The 18,583-nt window shown below is 43.6% G+C and overlaps 1 protein-coding gene across 1 annotated transcript in view; it reads right to left on the bottom strand.

Annotated features, from left to right (window-relative positions):
• Nucleotides 1-8,867: 8,867 nt before the first annotated feature.
• The window catches only part of PXDC1 (PX domain containing 1), a 36,124-nt gene continuing 26,408 nt past the window's right edge, over nt 8,868-18,583 (bottom strand). Inside the window, exons 4-5 of the mRNA XM_053397017.1 lie at nt 13,693-13,804; nt 8,868-9,707 (exon numbers count right to left, since the gene is read on the bottom strand). Coding sequence (XP_053252992.1) covers nt 9,590-9,707; nt 13,693-13,804 — 230 coding nt within the window. The 3' untranslated portion in view covers nt 8,868-9,589. The remainder of the gene's footprint in view (nt 9,708-13,692; nt 13,805-18,583) is intronic.

The raw sequence follows: 18,583 nt of genomic DNA, 5'->3' as shown, positions 1-18,583 counted from the left end.
AGCTTGGGGTGAATACAGAACACACAGCAAGTTCATTATGTACTCCTGGAACATCTGTAGTCATCCTGGAGGTTTTGTTTTCCCCCCGCTAACATCTTTTCACAATAATAACCAGACTGCCTGCTGCGATTTTCGTTTCATAACTAATGTCTTGACCCCTGCTGCCTACACTTCTTTCATTTTTCATTCATGGCTTTGCAGATTGCTAAGCATCAGGGAATCAAACGTCATTGTGGCAGATATCAAAAAATTGAGAAAACGCTTGGGAACTGGCAGCACAGCCCCAGATCCTAAAAGTGATACAAACAGCTCGTGAGATGCTCTTATAAACTCTACATAGCACAACCCAAGGTGGGGCAAATAAACCAAACCTCCTCTTACAATATTTGTTTCTTCCAGACCCATCATTCCCTTCCAGGTAGGCATAACTGTTTGTGGCATCTCTCTTCTGTCTGTTTTCTCTGGGTCTTAAAGGCCGTCTGGTTAGAAGAGAGAATTGTGACAGGGGCAGCTTATTATGCAAGAATGGGGGGAGGGGGAGTTCACCTGCCAAAAGGAAGAGTGCTTATAATTTTCAGCTGAATATGACCTCTTTGAGGGGGCAGCCCCCACAAATATTTTATTGGAGGTGCCAAAGGGATCTAGGCTCCGAGGAGTTGGCTCCGATGCCTGCATGGAATTGCTTGTGATTTGACAGGAGCTACGATACATGCCAATTTCACCCACCTCTGTCAAACAAGAAAAGAAGATGTAGCTATTTTTAAACTACTCCTGGTAGGGAAATTTGTGTGTGGTGGTGGGAAGGACAGCTAGTTGTTCTTGTTTTCTGAATCATGCTCTCACTCCAAGCTGAAGCTTCTGAAGTACTTCAGGCCAAGGCAAGCTATTTCCTGAAGTGCCAGGGGCCAAACCAAATTTTATGGCCAATGTAATGCCATATCCCTAATGCCATGTAACCTTCCGTGTGCCTCTCAAAATACCCTGCTGCCCTTAGGTGCCAGGGAGGATGTGGTGCCACCCGTGCTGGAATTAAGATTCAACTCACATTGCAGTCAACATCTCTGTGTGGTACCAGAGAAGCGGGGTGGAATTTTGCCTACCTCAGGCTGTCAACAACAAAATGTATTTGCTCAGGCCTGCTTGCAAAATTAGTCCTTCGGGTTACTTAGATCCTTCTTCCACACCAGACCTACTTACAGTTCAGTTAGAGAAGAACACTGACTCAGCAAGAAAGCAAGGGAAAGCTTGCGGGTAACTGCTGGAAAAGAGAAAAACTCAACCCAAATGTTGCTCGTCAGTTGCTGCTTATTTACTTAGGACTGCACTAATTTATTACATTCTTGTTCCTGCATGTAACTGCCTATATATATATATATATATATATATGCGCATCAGCACATCCTTCAAAAGGCTCACTAGGGTAGGGAGCAACCCTGAGGACATTCACTTTGTAATAGCAAGCTCCTAATTTCCCCCCCCCCTCTGGTGCAATTTTTATTCTGAATGTTAAGGGAGCCTCAGTGGGGAAAATATTCAGGAGCAGCTTGTAAGATGCAGAGTAACAAACATATATTCCCTGTGCTAACACACACAACTAACAATGCAATACTAAGGGGAATACTAACAATGCAATCCTAAGGATGTTTACTTGGAAGTAAGTCCCATTGTGTTCAGCAGGGCTGAATGTCCATAAGTGATTTTTCTGGCAGAAATTGCTGGCACTACATACAGTGGTACCTCAGGTTACATACGCTTCAGGTTACATACGCTTCAGGTTACAGACTCCGCTAACCCAGAAACAGTGCTTCAAGTTAAGAACTTTGCTTCAAGATGAGAACAGAAATCAGGTTCCGGCTGTGTGGCAGCATCAGGAGGCCCCATTAGCCAAAGTGGTGCTTCAGGTTAAGAACAGTTTCAGGTTAAGTATGGACCTCCAGAACGAATTAAGTACTTAACCTGAGGTACCACTGTATTCCCTTCAATATTACCAAATTTTGGTATTGACTTTTTGCATGTACGTTGACTAAAATCCATACACACTAAACAGATCAATTATGTCTCATACAGTCATAGAATTGTAGAGTTGGAAGTGACCATGAGGGTCACCTAGTCCAACCTCCTGCAATGCAGGAATCTTTCGCCCAACATGGGGCTTGCACCCACAACCGTGAGATTAAAAATCTTGTACTCTGCCAACTGAGCTCGCTCCACCATCTGGAGATAGAATCTCGACTCACAGATTCTTGACCCAACTCTCTTTCTCCTGCAGTCCTTCCATTCTGCGAAAGACCGGAGATACATGCCTTGTGCCAAATCAGTGGAGAATTATGTTGTGCTATCAAGAGAGATTTATTATGGCACGGGCATTTGTGGATTCAAGCCAGTTTCATCAGAAGCATGAAGTGTCGTCCTCGGTTGGCAGATATATGCACATCTGGGTGTAGAGGGGAGGGGTGGCATTGTAAATTGTGGGGCCAAACAGCCATGAAATGCAAAGATACCATCTGTGGCAATGCTGTGCAATGCTTAAGCGTACAGCTGCTGCACTTGGCAGCACCTTCTAGGCGGTTGGACTGTCTGATCCTGGCAATGGCAGGAAGCAGGAGCAAGCATCCAGGCATCAGAAGCTTGAAGAGCATTGCTCAGCATGTCACCCAAGGCACCTGTTGCTGCACCTGGGTTCTCCCTCTCTGCCCTTGGGCAGTGAAAAGTCCTCCCATCTTCAGGGAAAGCGAGGAGGGACCATTCAGCAGGACAATTATTTGCCAGCCTTTGAGGGAGTGAGATAGGATGGAAGGCACTGGGGAAAGCCACAAGGACCTAAGAATAATCCAGAGTCGATATGCTAGCCTGGAGCGATCCTATGCATTGTAAAGGAGTAGAAGGAGTCCTGATGTAATCAGATTTCATTCTGTTATGTAAACTGGTTTGGGGATTTTTCTAGATCGAAAGGTGCAGTACATATAAGCAGAAAGAAAATACAAGATTAAAAAACATTGTCCTGTATCGGAAGATTTTTGGCAGAAGGTAACTGAAACTATCGGGACGCAGGTGGCGCTGTAGGTAAAACCTCAGCGCCTAGGACTTGCCGATCGCATGGTCGGTGGTTCGAATCCCCGCGGCGGGGTGCGCTCCCGTCGTTCGGTCCCAGCGCCTGCCAACCTAGCAGTTCGAAAGCGCCCCCGGGTGCAAGTAGATAAATAGGGACCGCTTACTAGCGGGAAGGTAAACGGTATTCCGTGTGCTGCACTGGCTCGCCAGATGCAGCTTGTCACGCTGGCCACGTGACCCAGAAGTGTCTGCAGACAGCGCTGGCTCCCGGCCTATAGAGTGAGATGAGCGCACAACCCTAGAGTCTGGCAAGACTGGCCCGTACGGGCAGGGGTACCTTTACCTTTACCTTAACTGAAACTATCAACAGAACAGTGCAGAACCACCTTACATTTACAGAGCAAAATATCCTCTTGAATTATATACCCAGCACATGGAAACTTACAAAACGACAATACAAATGGACTCTCCATGCCCTTACTACAGCAAAAAGACTGATACTGATGAACTGGGAAAATAAAAATGCGGCTCCCTTCGACTATTGGATTGACGACTTATACAAACTCGCAACATATGAACAACTTGCATATAAATGCAGACTTGCCATGGACAAATTCAATGGTATTTGGAATCCATTCTTACAAATACAATGGTACCTCGGGTTAAGAACTTAATTCGTTCTGGAGGTCCGTTCTTAACCTGAAACTGTTCTTAACCTGAAGCACCACTTTAGCTAATGGGGCCTCCCACTGCCGCTGCGCCACCACCATGTGATTTCTGTTCTTATCCTGAAGCAAAGCTCTTAACCTGAGGTACTATTTCTGGGTTAGCAGAGTCTGTAACCTGAAGCGTCTGTAACATGAAGTGTCTGTAACCCAAGGTACCACTGTACTGTAATAGGTTAAGATCTGGTGAAGTACAATAACAACCTTGTAAAATATACAGTTTTGGGTTTTCCTCCCTCCCTCTTTATTTTCCCTTATATACGGGTGCTGTTCCTTTCCCCCCTTTTTCTCTCTTTTATTTACATCTCACCATGTTTAATGCACATATAACTATGTACTTTTTGAACTTTCAATAAAGATGGGGGGGATACAAGATAAGCACAGTGATTATTTCTTTCCAGCAAATGTTGGACTATGGAAGCACTTAAGAACCTTTAACTCTCTAAGGTGTGAGTCCACAATCTTTACATGTTATTGGTGTTCCCCAAAGAGGGTACACTTTATATTTTTTTCGTTGCTGGTTTGTGCCATATTAAAAACTGAGAAGATGATAGAATGCTGACTTAGTTCTTCAAATACAGCCTTATTGTGAAAGCGAGAGAATATTATATCAAGAGAAAGAGAGATGCGGTTTTCCAAACCTCTCTCTAATAGGAGGCAGTTTCACCTTCGGACTTCAGACTTTGTGCAATTGCTTCTTTCTGGAACGATGAAAATGGCAGGTGGGTTTTCAACAATGTTGAATGGATCTTGGTAATACTGGCCATAAAGAGATGCTTGACTGAGCGACACACTAGCCCTATTGACACCTTCAAACCATGCTCATCAAACACATCGGGGCAGGGATCCATCATGCTTCTTGGCCCACCTTTGCATATCTAGCAGGAGGAAGTGCACAGCTGGAGGCCCAGATTGTGCATGGGTCACAAATCATGCTCCAAAGCCTCTGTATATTTAGGTGTGCAATACAGAGTTTCCTTGGCGCTTTCTGTGAGCACAGAGAGATTTGAGGTAGATCTAGCAGGCACAATCTCACCCTGTTATCATCCATGTGTTCAGTGAATGCTGTTTGCAGGTTCTCATGAACAGAGCTCCCATTTTGTAGGTTACATGCTTTGGTCAGTGAGCGCAACTTAAGAATCTGACGGCAATTATATTGATGTAAAATGCATTCCTTAAACACATAGATGTGGCTCTGTCTAAAGCAGTTCAAACTGACCGTTAAAGGGAGCCAAGGAATCACTCCCTCAAAGGGTTTTACTGATATTATTTTGTTTTGCAAGGAAGTGTATGCAGTGAGGCTGCAATGATACTGATGCAATGCACCTGCTGCCATTCTGGTGCCATTTCAGCGAGACAAAAGCAAATGGTTTGTTTCCAGGAAATTATTATTAATTCATCCTGTCATCAGCTTCAGAAAGCAGCCATAGCATCAAGCACAGCTAAATTCATCTTTTGAGCCGTTTCTTTGGAAATAGGAGTCTTGGGTGGGTTGTGTTTTTTTTTTTAATATGACATCAAGTACAGTAATGAACTTGTGTAAAAATGATGGCAGATGCCAAGCTGTCATACACTGATTTCTGTATGTTGCAGAGAGGAATGTGTTTGGCTTCTGAAAACCTAAATGGGAAACAACAATGGACTTTACTCCAGGGGCTCAAATGAAACCACAACATGAATAGACCACAATAAAAAGAGATTCTTAAAATGACCAAGAGTTATTACCACAACGTATGTTAAGCACTCAAGTAAAGGAGCAGCTTTCACAGGATGATTTGATAATTACTTTGCTGGCACCGACTATGGAAAGCCTTTTAAAACAAACACAGCAGCCAACGTACTTGGACAATCTCTGGCACAAAGGTACGTAAAAGATAATCCCTGCCTCACTGGATTAGTCAAAAGTGTTGTGATTATATTGCTAATAGTAGCCAGCCAACCTAGACAGCATCTTAAAAAGTAGAGACATCACCTTGCCAACAAAGGTCCGTATAGTAAAAGCTATGGTTTTCCCAGTAGTGATGTATGGAAGTGAAAGCTGGACCATAAAGAAGGCTGATCACCGAAGAATTGATGCTTTTGAATTATAGTGCTGGAGGAGACTCTTGAGAGTCCCATGGACTGCAAGAAGATCAAACCTATCCATTCTCAAGGAATGGATCTGTCCTGAGTGCTCACTGGAAGGACAGATCCTGAAGCTGAGGCTCCAATACTTTGGCCACCTCATGAGAAGAGAAGACTCCCTGGAAAAGACCCAGATGTTGGGAAATAGAGGGCACAAGGAGAAGGGTACGACAGAGAACGAGATGGTTGGATAGTGTTCTTGAAGCTACCAGCATGAGTTTGACCAAATTGTGGGAGGCAGTGGAAGTGCCTGGCGTGCTCTGGTCCATGGGGTCACAAAGACTCGGACACGACTAAATGACTAAACAACAACAGTAGCCAGCTGTTAGCTTATAATACTTAAGCTAATGGCCACCACATCTCATATTTGCTTAAATTCCATCAGTCATTTCTATGCTGTGCGGAGAAAAATATATATCTCCTTTTGCTGTCTTGAACCTACTGCCAATCCCCTTTATTGCATAATTCCAAATTCTAGTCAATATTATAACGGAAGAAGTATTTAGCTCTCTGTGCCTTTGTTTCCATCTCCAGTGATTGCATTTTTTCCCCACGTTCAAGTCTCTGTCCTTACAAGTCAGCAGAAATAAAACTTTCAATTTCTACAATTGAAGCAAAAATTAACCAGTGCGTAGTTTTATTAAGACTGTGGCAAGTCGTCGTCGTCCCCCCCAGCCCCTTTAAGAGCTGGAATTTAGTAACATGATTTCACTCATCATCTGGACATAACACTTAATTATGTAACCTAACTAACGGCAAGAATTGACATAAATGATCACTTTATAGGTTACAATTAGTTAGTTTTGTACTAGAAAGAGCTTGAGGGCAATCCCCAGATTGCTTCACCAAAGACAGTACAGTTAATCCATCTCAACATTTGGTATTAAGAGCAGGATTTCCCTTTGGGTATTAATGACATCACAGTGCCATTGATGGAAGCAGAGAAAAAGCAACAGCAGTGCAGTTGCTCTGTCAGTCCCAGTAAAGAAATAGCTCTGGGTTCTCAAGGGATCATTTTTAGATTTCTCTCCCACCAAGCAAATACATTGTGATGTACTTAGACCTGGGAGACCCATGCATTAAGCCCTGCTCAGCCAAAGAGCCAGTCGCTATTGCTTTGTGTAGCGTACCTTGTGAGGATAAAATTGTGTAGTACAGGGACAAGGAATCTGCGACCCTTTCAGGGTTGTTAGACTGCCATTCCCATCAGCTGCAGCCTTCCTGGCCAGGGCTGATGGGAGTTGGAGTCTAGCACCATCTAGAAAGCTGCAGGTTCCCTATCTTGAATAAGGGCATGTGGCAAGTGCAAGCCATGGTCCAACTGTCTAGTGATCCAGGAAGAGTGTTGGACAACCAAACGAACACTGAAGGTAAACCATGTTACAGAAATGAGCAACTCCTCTTCAATACATGGTAACCTCAAAATCCCATCTTTCTTCCAAGACAACGTGTTGACACTTCAGTTCTCTGTGTTAATGGGGTCCTGCTTGGTGCCACGATGATGTGACGCTCCCATGCTGCTGCTCTGCATTGGAGCGTGCTGGGTTTGCCTTGTTCCTCACAGCCATTCTGTCCTTTAGAAAGCTACTCCCATTCAGAGCAGGAAGTATCACACTAGATGGACCAACAGCATATGGCAGTTTCATACGCCAAATACCTTAAGATCACGCTCAACACCAGGTGTTACACGTACAATGAGTAATATTTTATTTCATTAAAATATATTGAAAACATCTCTTGCAAAAGAGTTGGGTTCTCAATAATTTATTACTATTTACATTAGCAAATTTTGTTTTACAATCAATATACAAAAGAATACTGAAAGGTTCACAGGAGAAAGGGGCAATGTACCATATTCTTCAGAGCTTGGGGGGAAACAAATGGAGCAAGGAACTTGGAATGTATTCTGTTCTTCATTTCCTACACACAACTTCTGGCAATTCCACTAAACACCTCTATCAGTTTTATCTCAGTTTAACCACCATTTCCCCTTCCTCTGGGAACTATAATTTTCAGTGGGTGTTGATAATACTCTGCTGGAGCATGGCTCACAGAAATACAGTTCTTCATATTCCCCCTGAGTAGAAGGAATGGCAATTAAACCAGTTGAGGCCTATAGTTTAGATGTGCCTTTATTAAGCAGCTTCATCACAGTATGTGGTTGAATAAGCTGCGATAACAGGTGCTTTGCCACCCTATGAGCTGGAGCCAAAACCAAGCTTAACACAGCACCATTCAGTAGTTAAAAGGCTTTGAGGCCTGCTTCTGCTGTTACCTCAAATGCTTCATATTAACAGAGCCCACTACTGTCACCACAGAACCAGTTTTCCCTCCTCATCCCTGCCATTCAGGCCTACAGAACTTGTCTCTGTGCCATGTCCTCCTTCAGGGAATGCAAGAGTTGTTTACACTTTCACCCAAGCCAGTGGCAAGCAGAAGGGACAATGTGGTTGTCACTTTCAAGGACCTCCAAAATTGCACTTCTTTTCTTAATAGCTGTGCATGGAAGCTCTTCCAGGTCCAAAACTCTGCCTGCTGTACAGCTATTTTGGTCAAGCTTCCACCCCCAGAAGACAAACAGAGGGGGAGGGCTAGAGTCAAAGTGGGCTAGTGGATTTTTATAAGGCTGCACCTGTTGCTGTAGCACAGCTTTAAAATGTCCACATGTAGATGGATGAAGCTTATTTCTGAATGCAATGAGAAGGAAGAATAATGGGGGCCATAGACGGACTCCCATCACTCCCAGTTGCCATGGTCAGGGATGATGGATGGAAGTTGTAGTCCACAAATATATGGTGATCCCCAAGTTCCTCATTCCTGCCCTAGAGAGCCAGCTGACAATTCTGGTGGAAACCCTGCAATAGTGAGAACGGCAAAGATTTCCTGGTTCCAAGACAGGGGAGAAATCCTAACAGCATTTCTAGCAGACCCATCCAAAATTCAGGTACAGTTAAAAAATAAAAAAATAAAAATTGTGCATTTCTTTCCCTTTCCCCCAACTTGGGATATAACTTGCTTGTTTCCTTTATAATTATATTTATTATTAATTATTATTTCAAGTGAAAAAGACAGGCCCTTGGATGATTAAATAAAACCACAGGCTTAGAATAAGTGAAATTAAGCAATCCATTTATGTGCTTATTTCCTGCAGGCACGCATGACATAAGGCATCTTTCAATGAATGAACTACCATGACACTTGTTAGAAGTTGTCACTCTGAGGAATGAAAACTGAACACAGGAGGTCTTTCATTGGAAAAGGTTAAGAATGTACTTCTGGTAAGAGGGAGCTTGAGGGAGGAGAAATGCGGATGGTCTTTGCAAGTTCTACCGTATATCAGTAAGAACCGGCGCCACTGATTTTTGCACATTCACCAATGATTTGTCAACAGCGTGGTTGCTGCTGATTTTGCTGCATGACATAGTTCCTTGGCCTATGATGCTCCAGGTGTCTTTGCTTCATTCCCTTTGGCAAAACTAATGTCTCTTTGTCCATTAGAATAGAACGGCATCTTCACAAGCTGCTTCCAGGAACCACGATAAAGAACCAAGCAGAGGTGCCAGCATCAAGACAGATGTAGCGAGCCCCTTTCTGCCTTGCATCTCAAGACAAATGCAAAACTATGGGATGGTGAACGCCATGCTTAAAGACGCCCCTCTGATGTCAGCCACAAAGTTCGTTTGGCACTCTTAGTCCAAAATATCAGTTTCAAACGGAACCAGGTGGTAGTACGACAGGTTGGTGACATATGCTGCTGGGTCATCGCTGCCCTCGAGCTCAGAGGTAAATTCGCCAACATTTTCAAACCTAGAATGGGACAAAACAACGAGTTCACGTCATTCCTGGTTGGTCATGCTACTGTATTAAAAGGGGGGAATGTGCCTTGGGATGGAATACACATAAGGAAACAGAAATTAAGCTCCTGAGAAGCGGCAGATGCCCTTGACAGAAAGCACCATGGGATAATATATGGCATCGGTAGGCAAACTCAGGCCCGGGGGTCAGATCCAGCCCAATTGCCTTCCAAATCCGGCACCGTGTTTTTACATGAGTAGCATTTGTGCTTTTATTTAAAATGCATGTCTGGGTTATTTGTGGGGCATAGGAATTCTTTCATTCATATATATATATATATATATATATATATATATATATATATATAGCCCCCACAAGGTCTGAGGGACAGTGGACCGGCCCCCTGCTGGAAAATCCATGGGTTAGGGGGCGCAAATTACTTGCCTTGCCCCGGGTGCTGACAACTCACGCTACGCCACTGTGGTGTAGTTCCATTCTGTGCACTATACGAACTGGCCTTCATTTCAGGCTGAATTCAAGCAACCACAGACGTTGTTGACAGTCACATGGTATCCTGAATTGAAGTTCACTTGTTCCGAATAGATCATGTGGGAACTCCACTAAATGCCCAGGTTAATATTGGCTGCAACGCCACACATTTTCCCTAAGCTGGTGAGAGGACAGAATGTTCAGTTGGGCTTCAGGCCTGCTGTTGGTGGCCTTACATGATCTCTTCCTTGTGAATTTGCAACATTTGTGGGCATTATTTGAAAATAATAACCGCCACAGAGAACATGACTTTGTATTCAGTGGCTAGGAAACTGCCCCTCATTTTAGTCATGAACAAATGAGCTTTACATTTTAGCTAAACTAGATGAAAGATGTTTGCATTCCCTGCCTCTCTCTTGCTAGGTCATTTACCATCACAGTGTCATGGTCCTTGCAATTTAAGACTTGCTTCTTTGAGGCTAACAAGACACTCTTAGAACATCTTGCTAGGCATGAGAAGGGGCTGAGCTATAAATACTTTATAGTATGGCTGGATCACTTTAGCCGTTCTTCTCAACTAATATAACTGCAGCGATTAAAACACCAGGAAGGCTGCAACAATCAAGCCAATCTAATGTTCCACATGCATGAAAACTCAAGAGGAGAGACTGCCACCTACTGAATCAGAAACACCTCCTTCTGAAGGATGTTGGAAATATTTGTCTGCTTCCTGATTAATTGAAATTTAAACCAATCCCCCCTGCTGCTTCAATCATCTTGCAAGACTATATAGGTAAGGTAAAGGTAAAGGATCCCTGGGTGGTTAAGTCTAGTCAATGGCAACTTTGGGGTTGTGGCGCTCATCTCACTTTCAGGTCGAGGGAGCCGGCGTTTGTCCACAGACAGCCTTCTGAGTCATGTGGCCAGCAGGACTAAACCACTTCTGGCACAACAGGACACTGTGACGGAAACCAGAACAGTGCACGGAAACACTGTTTACCTTCCCACCACAGCGGTACCTATTTATCTACTTGCACTGGTGTGCTTTTGAACTGCTAGGTTGGCAGGAGCTGGGACAGAGAAATGGGAGCTCACTCCGTCATGGGGATTCGAACCGCCAACCTTCTGGCCAGCAAGCCTAAGAGGCTCAGTGGTTTAGACCACAGTGCCACCCGCGTCCCTACTATGTATTCTATGTGCATAAGCAAGTTTGCCTGCTTCAAGGCCCCACTGAAGCTCATCCAGTGTGACTACTGCTTCTGCTCCTGACATTCAGTAATATGAGCAAGAGTACCAGTGGAGGATTTAGCTGTGTGGAATATGATTGCACAAGTGTTGCAAGATCCTTTTGGAATAGCTGGCCACTCAGATTAGGGTATGTACACAGTGAGATCCTTGCATGCTGCTAAGAAAAAACAGGCCACTGCTATGTGCAAGGATCTGAAGACTGGAACCACTAGATCTAGTCCAAGAATGCTGCAAACCAACTGTCGATCCATTTTATTGTAATCGTTTTGGTTTTCAATCTTTTCTTTCCTCCTCCTTTCTCTTGTCTTCTGTCTTGACGTATGAAGAGTTCAGTTTTTACACTGCAAATATTTAAGTTCTTGAAGATACTGTTATCTGAAGCTAATTAACACTACTTGAGGTGACACATCAGTTACCTGCCAGAACAGAATTTCCCAGGGATCTTCTGCAGTGAAGATTGTCAACATAGCTGCCTATGAAGACCGCATTTAAAAGTTTGGTTTGGTTGCTATCTGTAAACTCTTCTCCTATCATTAAAGCAACATAGAAAACAATATTTGCAGTGGAGGAGAGAAAGAAAAGAAAAAGAGTGTTTTCAGCACCATACTAATGCCAACTGTGATTCAGCATTAGTAATATAATAACCACCTGCCTGACTCATAGTAGCTGTATTAAGAGTGTGTGTTGTTTGTTTGTTTGTGTGTGTGTGTGTGTGTGTGTGTGTGTGTGAACAGCCCACTCACCAGCATGATTGGGTTGGGTTTTTCTTAAGGTTCAATACACAATCCCAAGCAATTGAAGAGAAGTTCACAACATAAAAAAATATATATTCAAAGAGAAGACAACATAAAACTGATCACACAATTGGAATCTGTTGCTGCAAGGGAGCAGTTGTGCTGATATAAAAACTAAAGGAGTGATCTTGTGCTGGACTGGTACATTCAATCCATAATGACTCCCTGCCACACATTATAATGGAAAACGCTGTCGGAGGAGTCCCACTTTGTATGTTAATTTATACAGGAGATTCAGATCTACAAGAGACTCATTGCTTGTAAATCTAAATTTCTTATGAATGCCCAAATAAATTCAAGACTTCAGATGCTCAGCCTCATCATGTTACTGTGGTAATGGGATAAAGACTGGCGTTTCAGAGCTCTGCCACTGGGATGGGTGTCCAAATTATATTCAGCTAGGTAAAGGTGTTCATTCCTTGACCCAGGCTGTCTCCTCTCACTACCTGCCCTGGCTCTGCTTCGACTCTCCTCTTCAATGTCTGCCCCTATTCAATTCCTCATACTTTTACATTCAACCCAATCTTGGTAGAATGAAAAAACATATTGCCTAACACTGGGCGATACCTGCTTTTCAATATTGCACTATAGCACTAGCTAAACATCGCTATATATCAATATATCACAATGTCTGAAACAAGGATGGAACTATGTAGAGGTAAAGAGTAGGGCTGGGTGATGCCTGGTTTTCAACATGGTGCTATATCACCAGTTAAACATCATGACATACTGATATATCACAATGTCTGAAATAAGGATGGAGCTGGTTTTCAAGATTGTGTTATATTATCAGCTAAACATTGCAATATACTGAAGTACAGTGCCTTTCCCCCCTAGAAAAATAGGTGCCGGAACTCACCATGAAGTTGTTACAGTAAGTCCCACACTTTTTAACAACAACAAAAAAGAGGTGCCAGTACTGCGTACCCTTGCGTACCCCATTTAAAAAAAAAAGCACTGCTGATATATCACAATGTCTGAAATAAGAATGGAGTTTTGTAGAGGCATTGGCTGGCTTCACAGTTTTTCCCACATTGTGATTTTTGCATAGCACACAGACACACACATCATGATTCGCAATATATTGGCAGGTCAAAATTTATGAAACCGCTATCACAATATGGGCTTCAAACCAGTTTTGGACGATATATCGCCTAGCCCTAATATTGTTCCCTCCCTGTCATCTTCCACCTCAATATTAGTTCTCAGACTTGTATCTCCAGTCTACTTTTCCTCCAGATTATGCTGCTCTTGGTAGTATGGGAGGCATTGGTCCACGGTAAACTCTCACCCCAAACTTAGATCCTGTTTGGGGTGGGGCATGGAAAAAAGGTGATATATTTCATCAAACAGCTTCGTCTAACATTTTGGTTCTTGATTAACCCTGGGATGACACAAAATGATGTTGAGAATGGGCATTTATGTTTACGGGTGGAAATATTCATTCATATACCATGTATACTTACAAATGTTCTGCTGAATCGACATCTAAGTGCTTTTCTTTCCCATTTGGTATACTGTGATCAATGACTATTGTTTCAGTGTTGGCTAAACAAAACCCATTAGATCGCATGATTTCTATGGAAGAAGAAAGGAAAAGGGGAAACATCAATATATGAGGACTAATTCCAGAAAGGAACGTATGCCTACCTAACAAATGAGATCACAAATCAAACGTTATTTGAGGGAAAGGAGACATAAATATTTCCCCCCACAAAGGAATACACCGATACAAATTTACTGTAAGCATCTCTGCTTTATGGATTAAGCCTTAGCGAAAGGAAATTTATGGGCTATCTCTTGGATAAACAGCCTCTTTAGAAATCACTGGCAAATTCCAATTGTTCTCAGACAGAAAGCATCTTATGGTCTTTCTAGCTGTAAGACGTCAGTGATGTAAACATCCTTGAGGAGTCCACAAGGGAAAAAATGAGGGTGTGTATGTTGTTGTTGTTGTTGCTTAGTTGTGTCCGACTCTTCGTGACCCCATGGACCAGAGCACACCAGGCACTCCTGTCTTCCACTGCCTCCCGCAGTTTGGTCAGACTCATGTTGGTAGCTTTGAGAACACTGTCCAACCATCTTGTCCTCTGTCATCCCCTTCTCCTTGTGCCCTCCATCTTTCCCAACATCAGGGTCTTTTCCAGGGAGTCTTCTCTTCTCATGAGGTGGCCAAAGTATTGGAGTCTCAGCTTCAGGATCTGTCCTTCCAGTGAGCACTCAGGACAGATCCATTCCTTAAGAATGGATAGGTTTGATCTTCTTGCAGTCCATGGGACTCTCAAGAGTCTCCTCCAGCACCATAATTCAAAAGCATCAATTCTTCGGCGATCAGCCTTCTTTATGGTCCAGCTCTCACTTCCATACATCGAGGGGGTGTATGACCACAGTTAAAAGAAGTGGAGCAATTGGCATTTAAATAACCCTACCTCCCAATAAGATCCTTTAAGCCCATGGTCTAAAATTACCAATTGGGCCAAACTGAATCATGGGACATGCCCAATCAGATACCCAAAACTGAACTTGGAGAGCTGAAAGCATATTTTAGGGTACAATGCCGCCCTCCCACCCCACCCCGAGAAATTGAATTGATAAGTGGGATCTATTGAAGCGTTAATGTTGTGAACCTTTCACTTATTTCCACGTATAGCTCTGGTGGCAGCAACCCAAAAGTGCTTTATTTGCTAAGCAGAATCAACAAGTGCAAAAGGTTGGATGGGCGACTACATGAGAACACTGACTCCTGCTGGCTATATGTGGCATTTCATTCTTCTTTGGGTCAGCCTGGATAGCTTAGTTGGTTAGAGCATGGTGCTGATAATGCCAAGGCTGCAAGTTTGATCCCCGTAAGGGACAGCTGCATATTCCTGCATTGCAGGGGGTTGGACTAGATGATCCTTGGGTTCCCTTCCAACTCTACCATCCTATGATTCTATATAATGTGTGTAAATAATGCCAGTGACCTTCTTCCAAACAAACTGACTCCTGCATGAGCACTTACCCTTGGAATAGCTCCCCACTTGGAAGTGGGACGCATATGCATAACAAGAAACATTTGACTTTTGATTCCTCAACTGTGACAGAAACCGTTATATGATAGGGATTGTAAACTTCTCAGTATTCAATTAGCGTGGGAGGCTGCAATTCTGTTTGTCTTGAACTGAATTTTGCCAAGAAATGACAGCCTTTGGTAATAGATTTTCAATGGGAGGAAAAGAGAGGGGGGAGGAGAGAGAATGAAAGGGCTCTTGTACCTTACACGCCAGTGTTTTGTGCAAAAATAATGGAGAAATTCTCTAATTAGGTACAGGATTTTAAAGCCAGAAACTTTATTCCGGGAACCCCTAAAAGATTTTGCTCACTTTGTCACACTAACCTGGCTGTGCAAGATGAAACTAAACCGTCTGTTATTTTTGGTTTTAAGCATATTCTCATTATCTTCACTCAGACACAACACTTGAGCAGAAGGATGATTCTTCTGCCTATTCTGAGCTTAGTAAAAGCACATTTATTGTTAAGTTTTCTATCAGTTCCCTGTCTCTGCTGCCCTCCTTCTCCTAACCCATCAGGAAGTGCACTTAAAGTATGACTCATCTTCTGCAACAAAGGATTGTACTGCAGACTGAGACGTAAACTCCAGACTCAAGCCTCTTACCATCTGGTATACTTTCCTTCCTCTTTAATCTGGAGAGAGACTGTTTTGGGAACAGGCTTTTCTTTATTGAATACAAAATATGTCCTCCCTTTCCCCTTTCCAATCTTCTTTGGATGATAACAAATGGCCAACAAACAAAACCGCAGCAGATCCAATGTGAAATATGACCAGAATATTATTTCGCTTTGCTTTTCTCCCCACACAGAATCATAGAATTGTAGAATTAGAAGAGACCCTGAGCATCATCCATTCTAACCCCCTGCAATGCAGGAATCTCAACCAACGCGCACCATGATGGCCATCCAAACTCCGCTTAGAAACCTCCAAGGAAGGAGAGTCCACCACCTTATAAGAGAACACATTCCGCTGTCAAACAGTTTGGAATCGCCTTTCTTGCAATTTGAATCCATTGGTTTGGACCCTACCCTCCAGAGCAGGGCAAGCTTGCCCCATCTTCCCCGTGACAGCCCTTAGATATTTGAAGATGGCTATCATATCTCCTTGCCGACAAAGGTCCGTATAGTAAAAGCTATGGTTTTCCCAGTAGTGATGTATGGAAGTGAGAGCTGGACCATAAAGAAGGCTGATCGCCAAAGAATTGATGCTTTTGAATTATGGTGCTGGAGGAGACTCTTGAGAGTCCCATGGACTGCAAGAAGATCAAACGTATCCATTCTTAAGGAAATCAGCCCTGAGTGTTCACTGGAAGGACAGATCGTGAAGCTGAGGCTCCAATACTTTGGCCACCTCATGAAAAGAGAAGACTCCCTGGAAAAGACCCTGATGTTGGGAAAGATGGAGGGCACAAGGAGAAGAGGATGACAGAGGACGAGATGGTTCTCGAAGCTACCAGCATGAGTTTGACCAAACTGCGGGAGGCAGTGGAAGACAGGAGTGCCTGGCGTGCTCTGGTCCATGGGGTCACGAAGAGTCGGACACGACTAAACGACTAAACAACAACATCATATCTCTTCTCATTCCCTGTGGATCACCCAGTCAACAGAGCATGAGACACTTAATCTCAGGATTGTGGGTTTGAGCTCCACATTGGGCAAAAGATTCCTGCACTGTAGGGGGTTGGACCAGATGAGCATTGTGGCCCCTTTCAACCTCTACAATTCTATGATTCTTATCCAGGCTAAACATACCCAACTGTTCCTCATCAGGCTTGGCTTCCAGACCCTTGATCATCCTGGTTGCCCTCCTCTGCACATATTGCAGCTTGTCAACATCCTTCTTAAACTGTGCCTCTCAGAACAGCACACAGTATTCCAAGGGTGGTCTGACCAAGGCAGAATAGAGTGGGATTATTGCTTCCCTTGATCGTGACACTAGACTTCTGTTGATGCAGCCTAGAATAGCATTAGCTTTTTTTTCTTGCATCCTTGAGACTACAGCTTTTCTCTTCCAAGGTTAAATACTACCTTAGCAGTTAGCAAAAACACTGGATAATTCTACCCTGCAAGATTCTAGGAACATAGGAAGCTGCCTTACACTGAGTCATCCGTGCGTCTAGCTCAGTGTTGTCTACACTGAATGACAGCTGCTCTCAAGGGTCTCCGATAGGGGTGCCCCCCCATCTGAAGATGCCAGAGATCGAACCACAGTTGCTTCACCAGTGAGTCACAGCCTTTCTGAATGGGACGTCAACTTTCAAAGGAAAGGAGAGGGAATATACAGATCCTATCTCCCTCTCTCCTGCCTGAAGTGGACCTCTGCCCCCTCTGCCTCTTTCCAAGTCCTTCTTTAAATGGTTTTTTGATTCAGTTAGCTCTTCTTCTTCTTCTTCTTCTTCTTCTTCTTCTTCTTCTTCTTCTTCTTCTTCTTCTTCTTGACTGTGGAGGCCAATTCCGGATTGCTCAAACTTCTAGCATCTCCCAGCTCACCTCTTCTGCAGACTGCTTTTCTGTGTCCCACCATCAGGATCCGGGATCTAAGTTTTTGTCTTCTGTGCCCTCTTGGACAGACGGCTCTCACCACTCTTCCTCATCCAGCCAGCCCCTGACACAATAGGACTCAGCACCTGATGGAGGGCAGTTCTCCTGGACAGGTTGCTGAGCCGAGGGGGTGCAAAACTGAGAAGATACATGATTGAGAAGATCCATTTGGGGTGCCAAATTATGGGCTCACAAATGGCGCCATATTATGAAAGATTACCAAAGTCCTCCCACCTGCTTTTTCTTCTTCTTTGGCGATCACTCGTAGCCAAGTAAAATTATCTTCCATAAACACGGTTTTAATAATGAGTCCATCAGTGACTGTGGAGGCCAATTCTGGACCCACATGTCCTTCCACAGTGGGGACATTGGTTTCCGGGCGGGAGTTGATCATGGTGTGGATTTGCCAAGCGTGCCTTCCTCTTAGCACATTCCTCCTTTTCGTGCTGAGTTTGAGCATCCTCAAAGCCCATGACACCTTTGTAAAGGATGTTCTCCAACTGGAGCGCTCGCAGGCCAGTGCTTCCCAGTTGTCGGTGTTTATACTACATTTTTTTTTTAGATTTGCCTTGAGAGAGGCTTTAAACCTCTTTTGTTGAAAGCATTACGCTTTCCATTTTTAAGCTTGGAATAGAGTAGTTGCTTTGGAAGACGATAATCAGGCATCCGCACAACATGACCAGTCCGATGAAGCTGATGTTGAAGAATCATTGCTTCTTTATATGATTTTTGCTTTAGTTAGCTAAAACGTATAAGACTGAATCA

This window comes from Podarcis raffonei, chromosome 7 (genome assembly GCF_027172205.1).
Source record: "Podarcis raffonei isolate rPodRaf1 chromosome 7, rPodRaf1.pri, whole genome shotgun sequence".
NCBI classification, from domain to species: Eukaryota; Metazoa; Chordata; class Lepidosauria; order Squamata; family Lacertidae; genus Podarcis; species Podarcis raffonei.
This window is presented reverse-complemented; position numbering and strand designations above follow the sequence as displayed.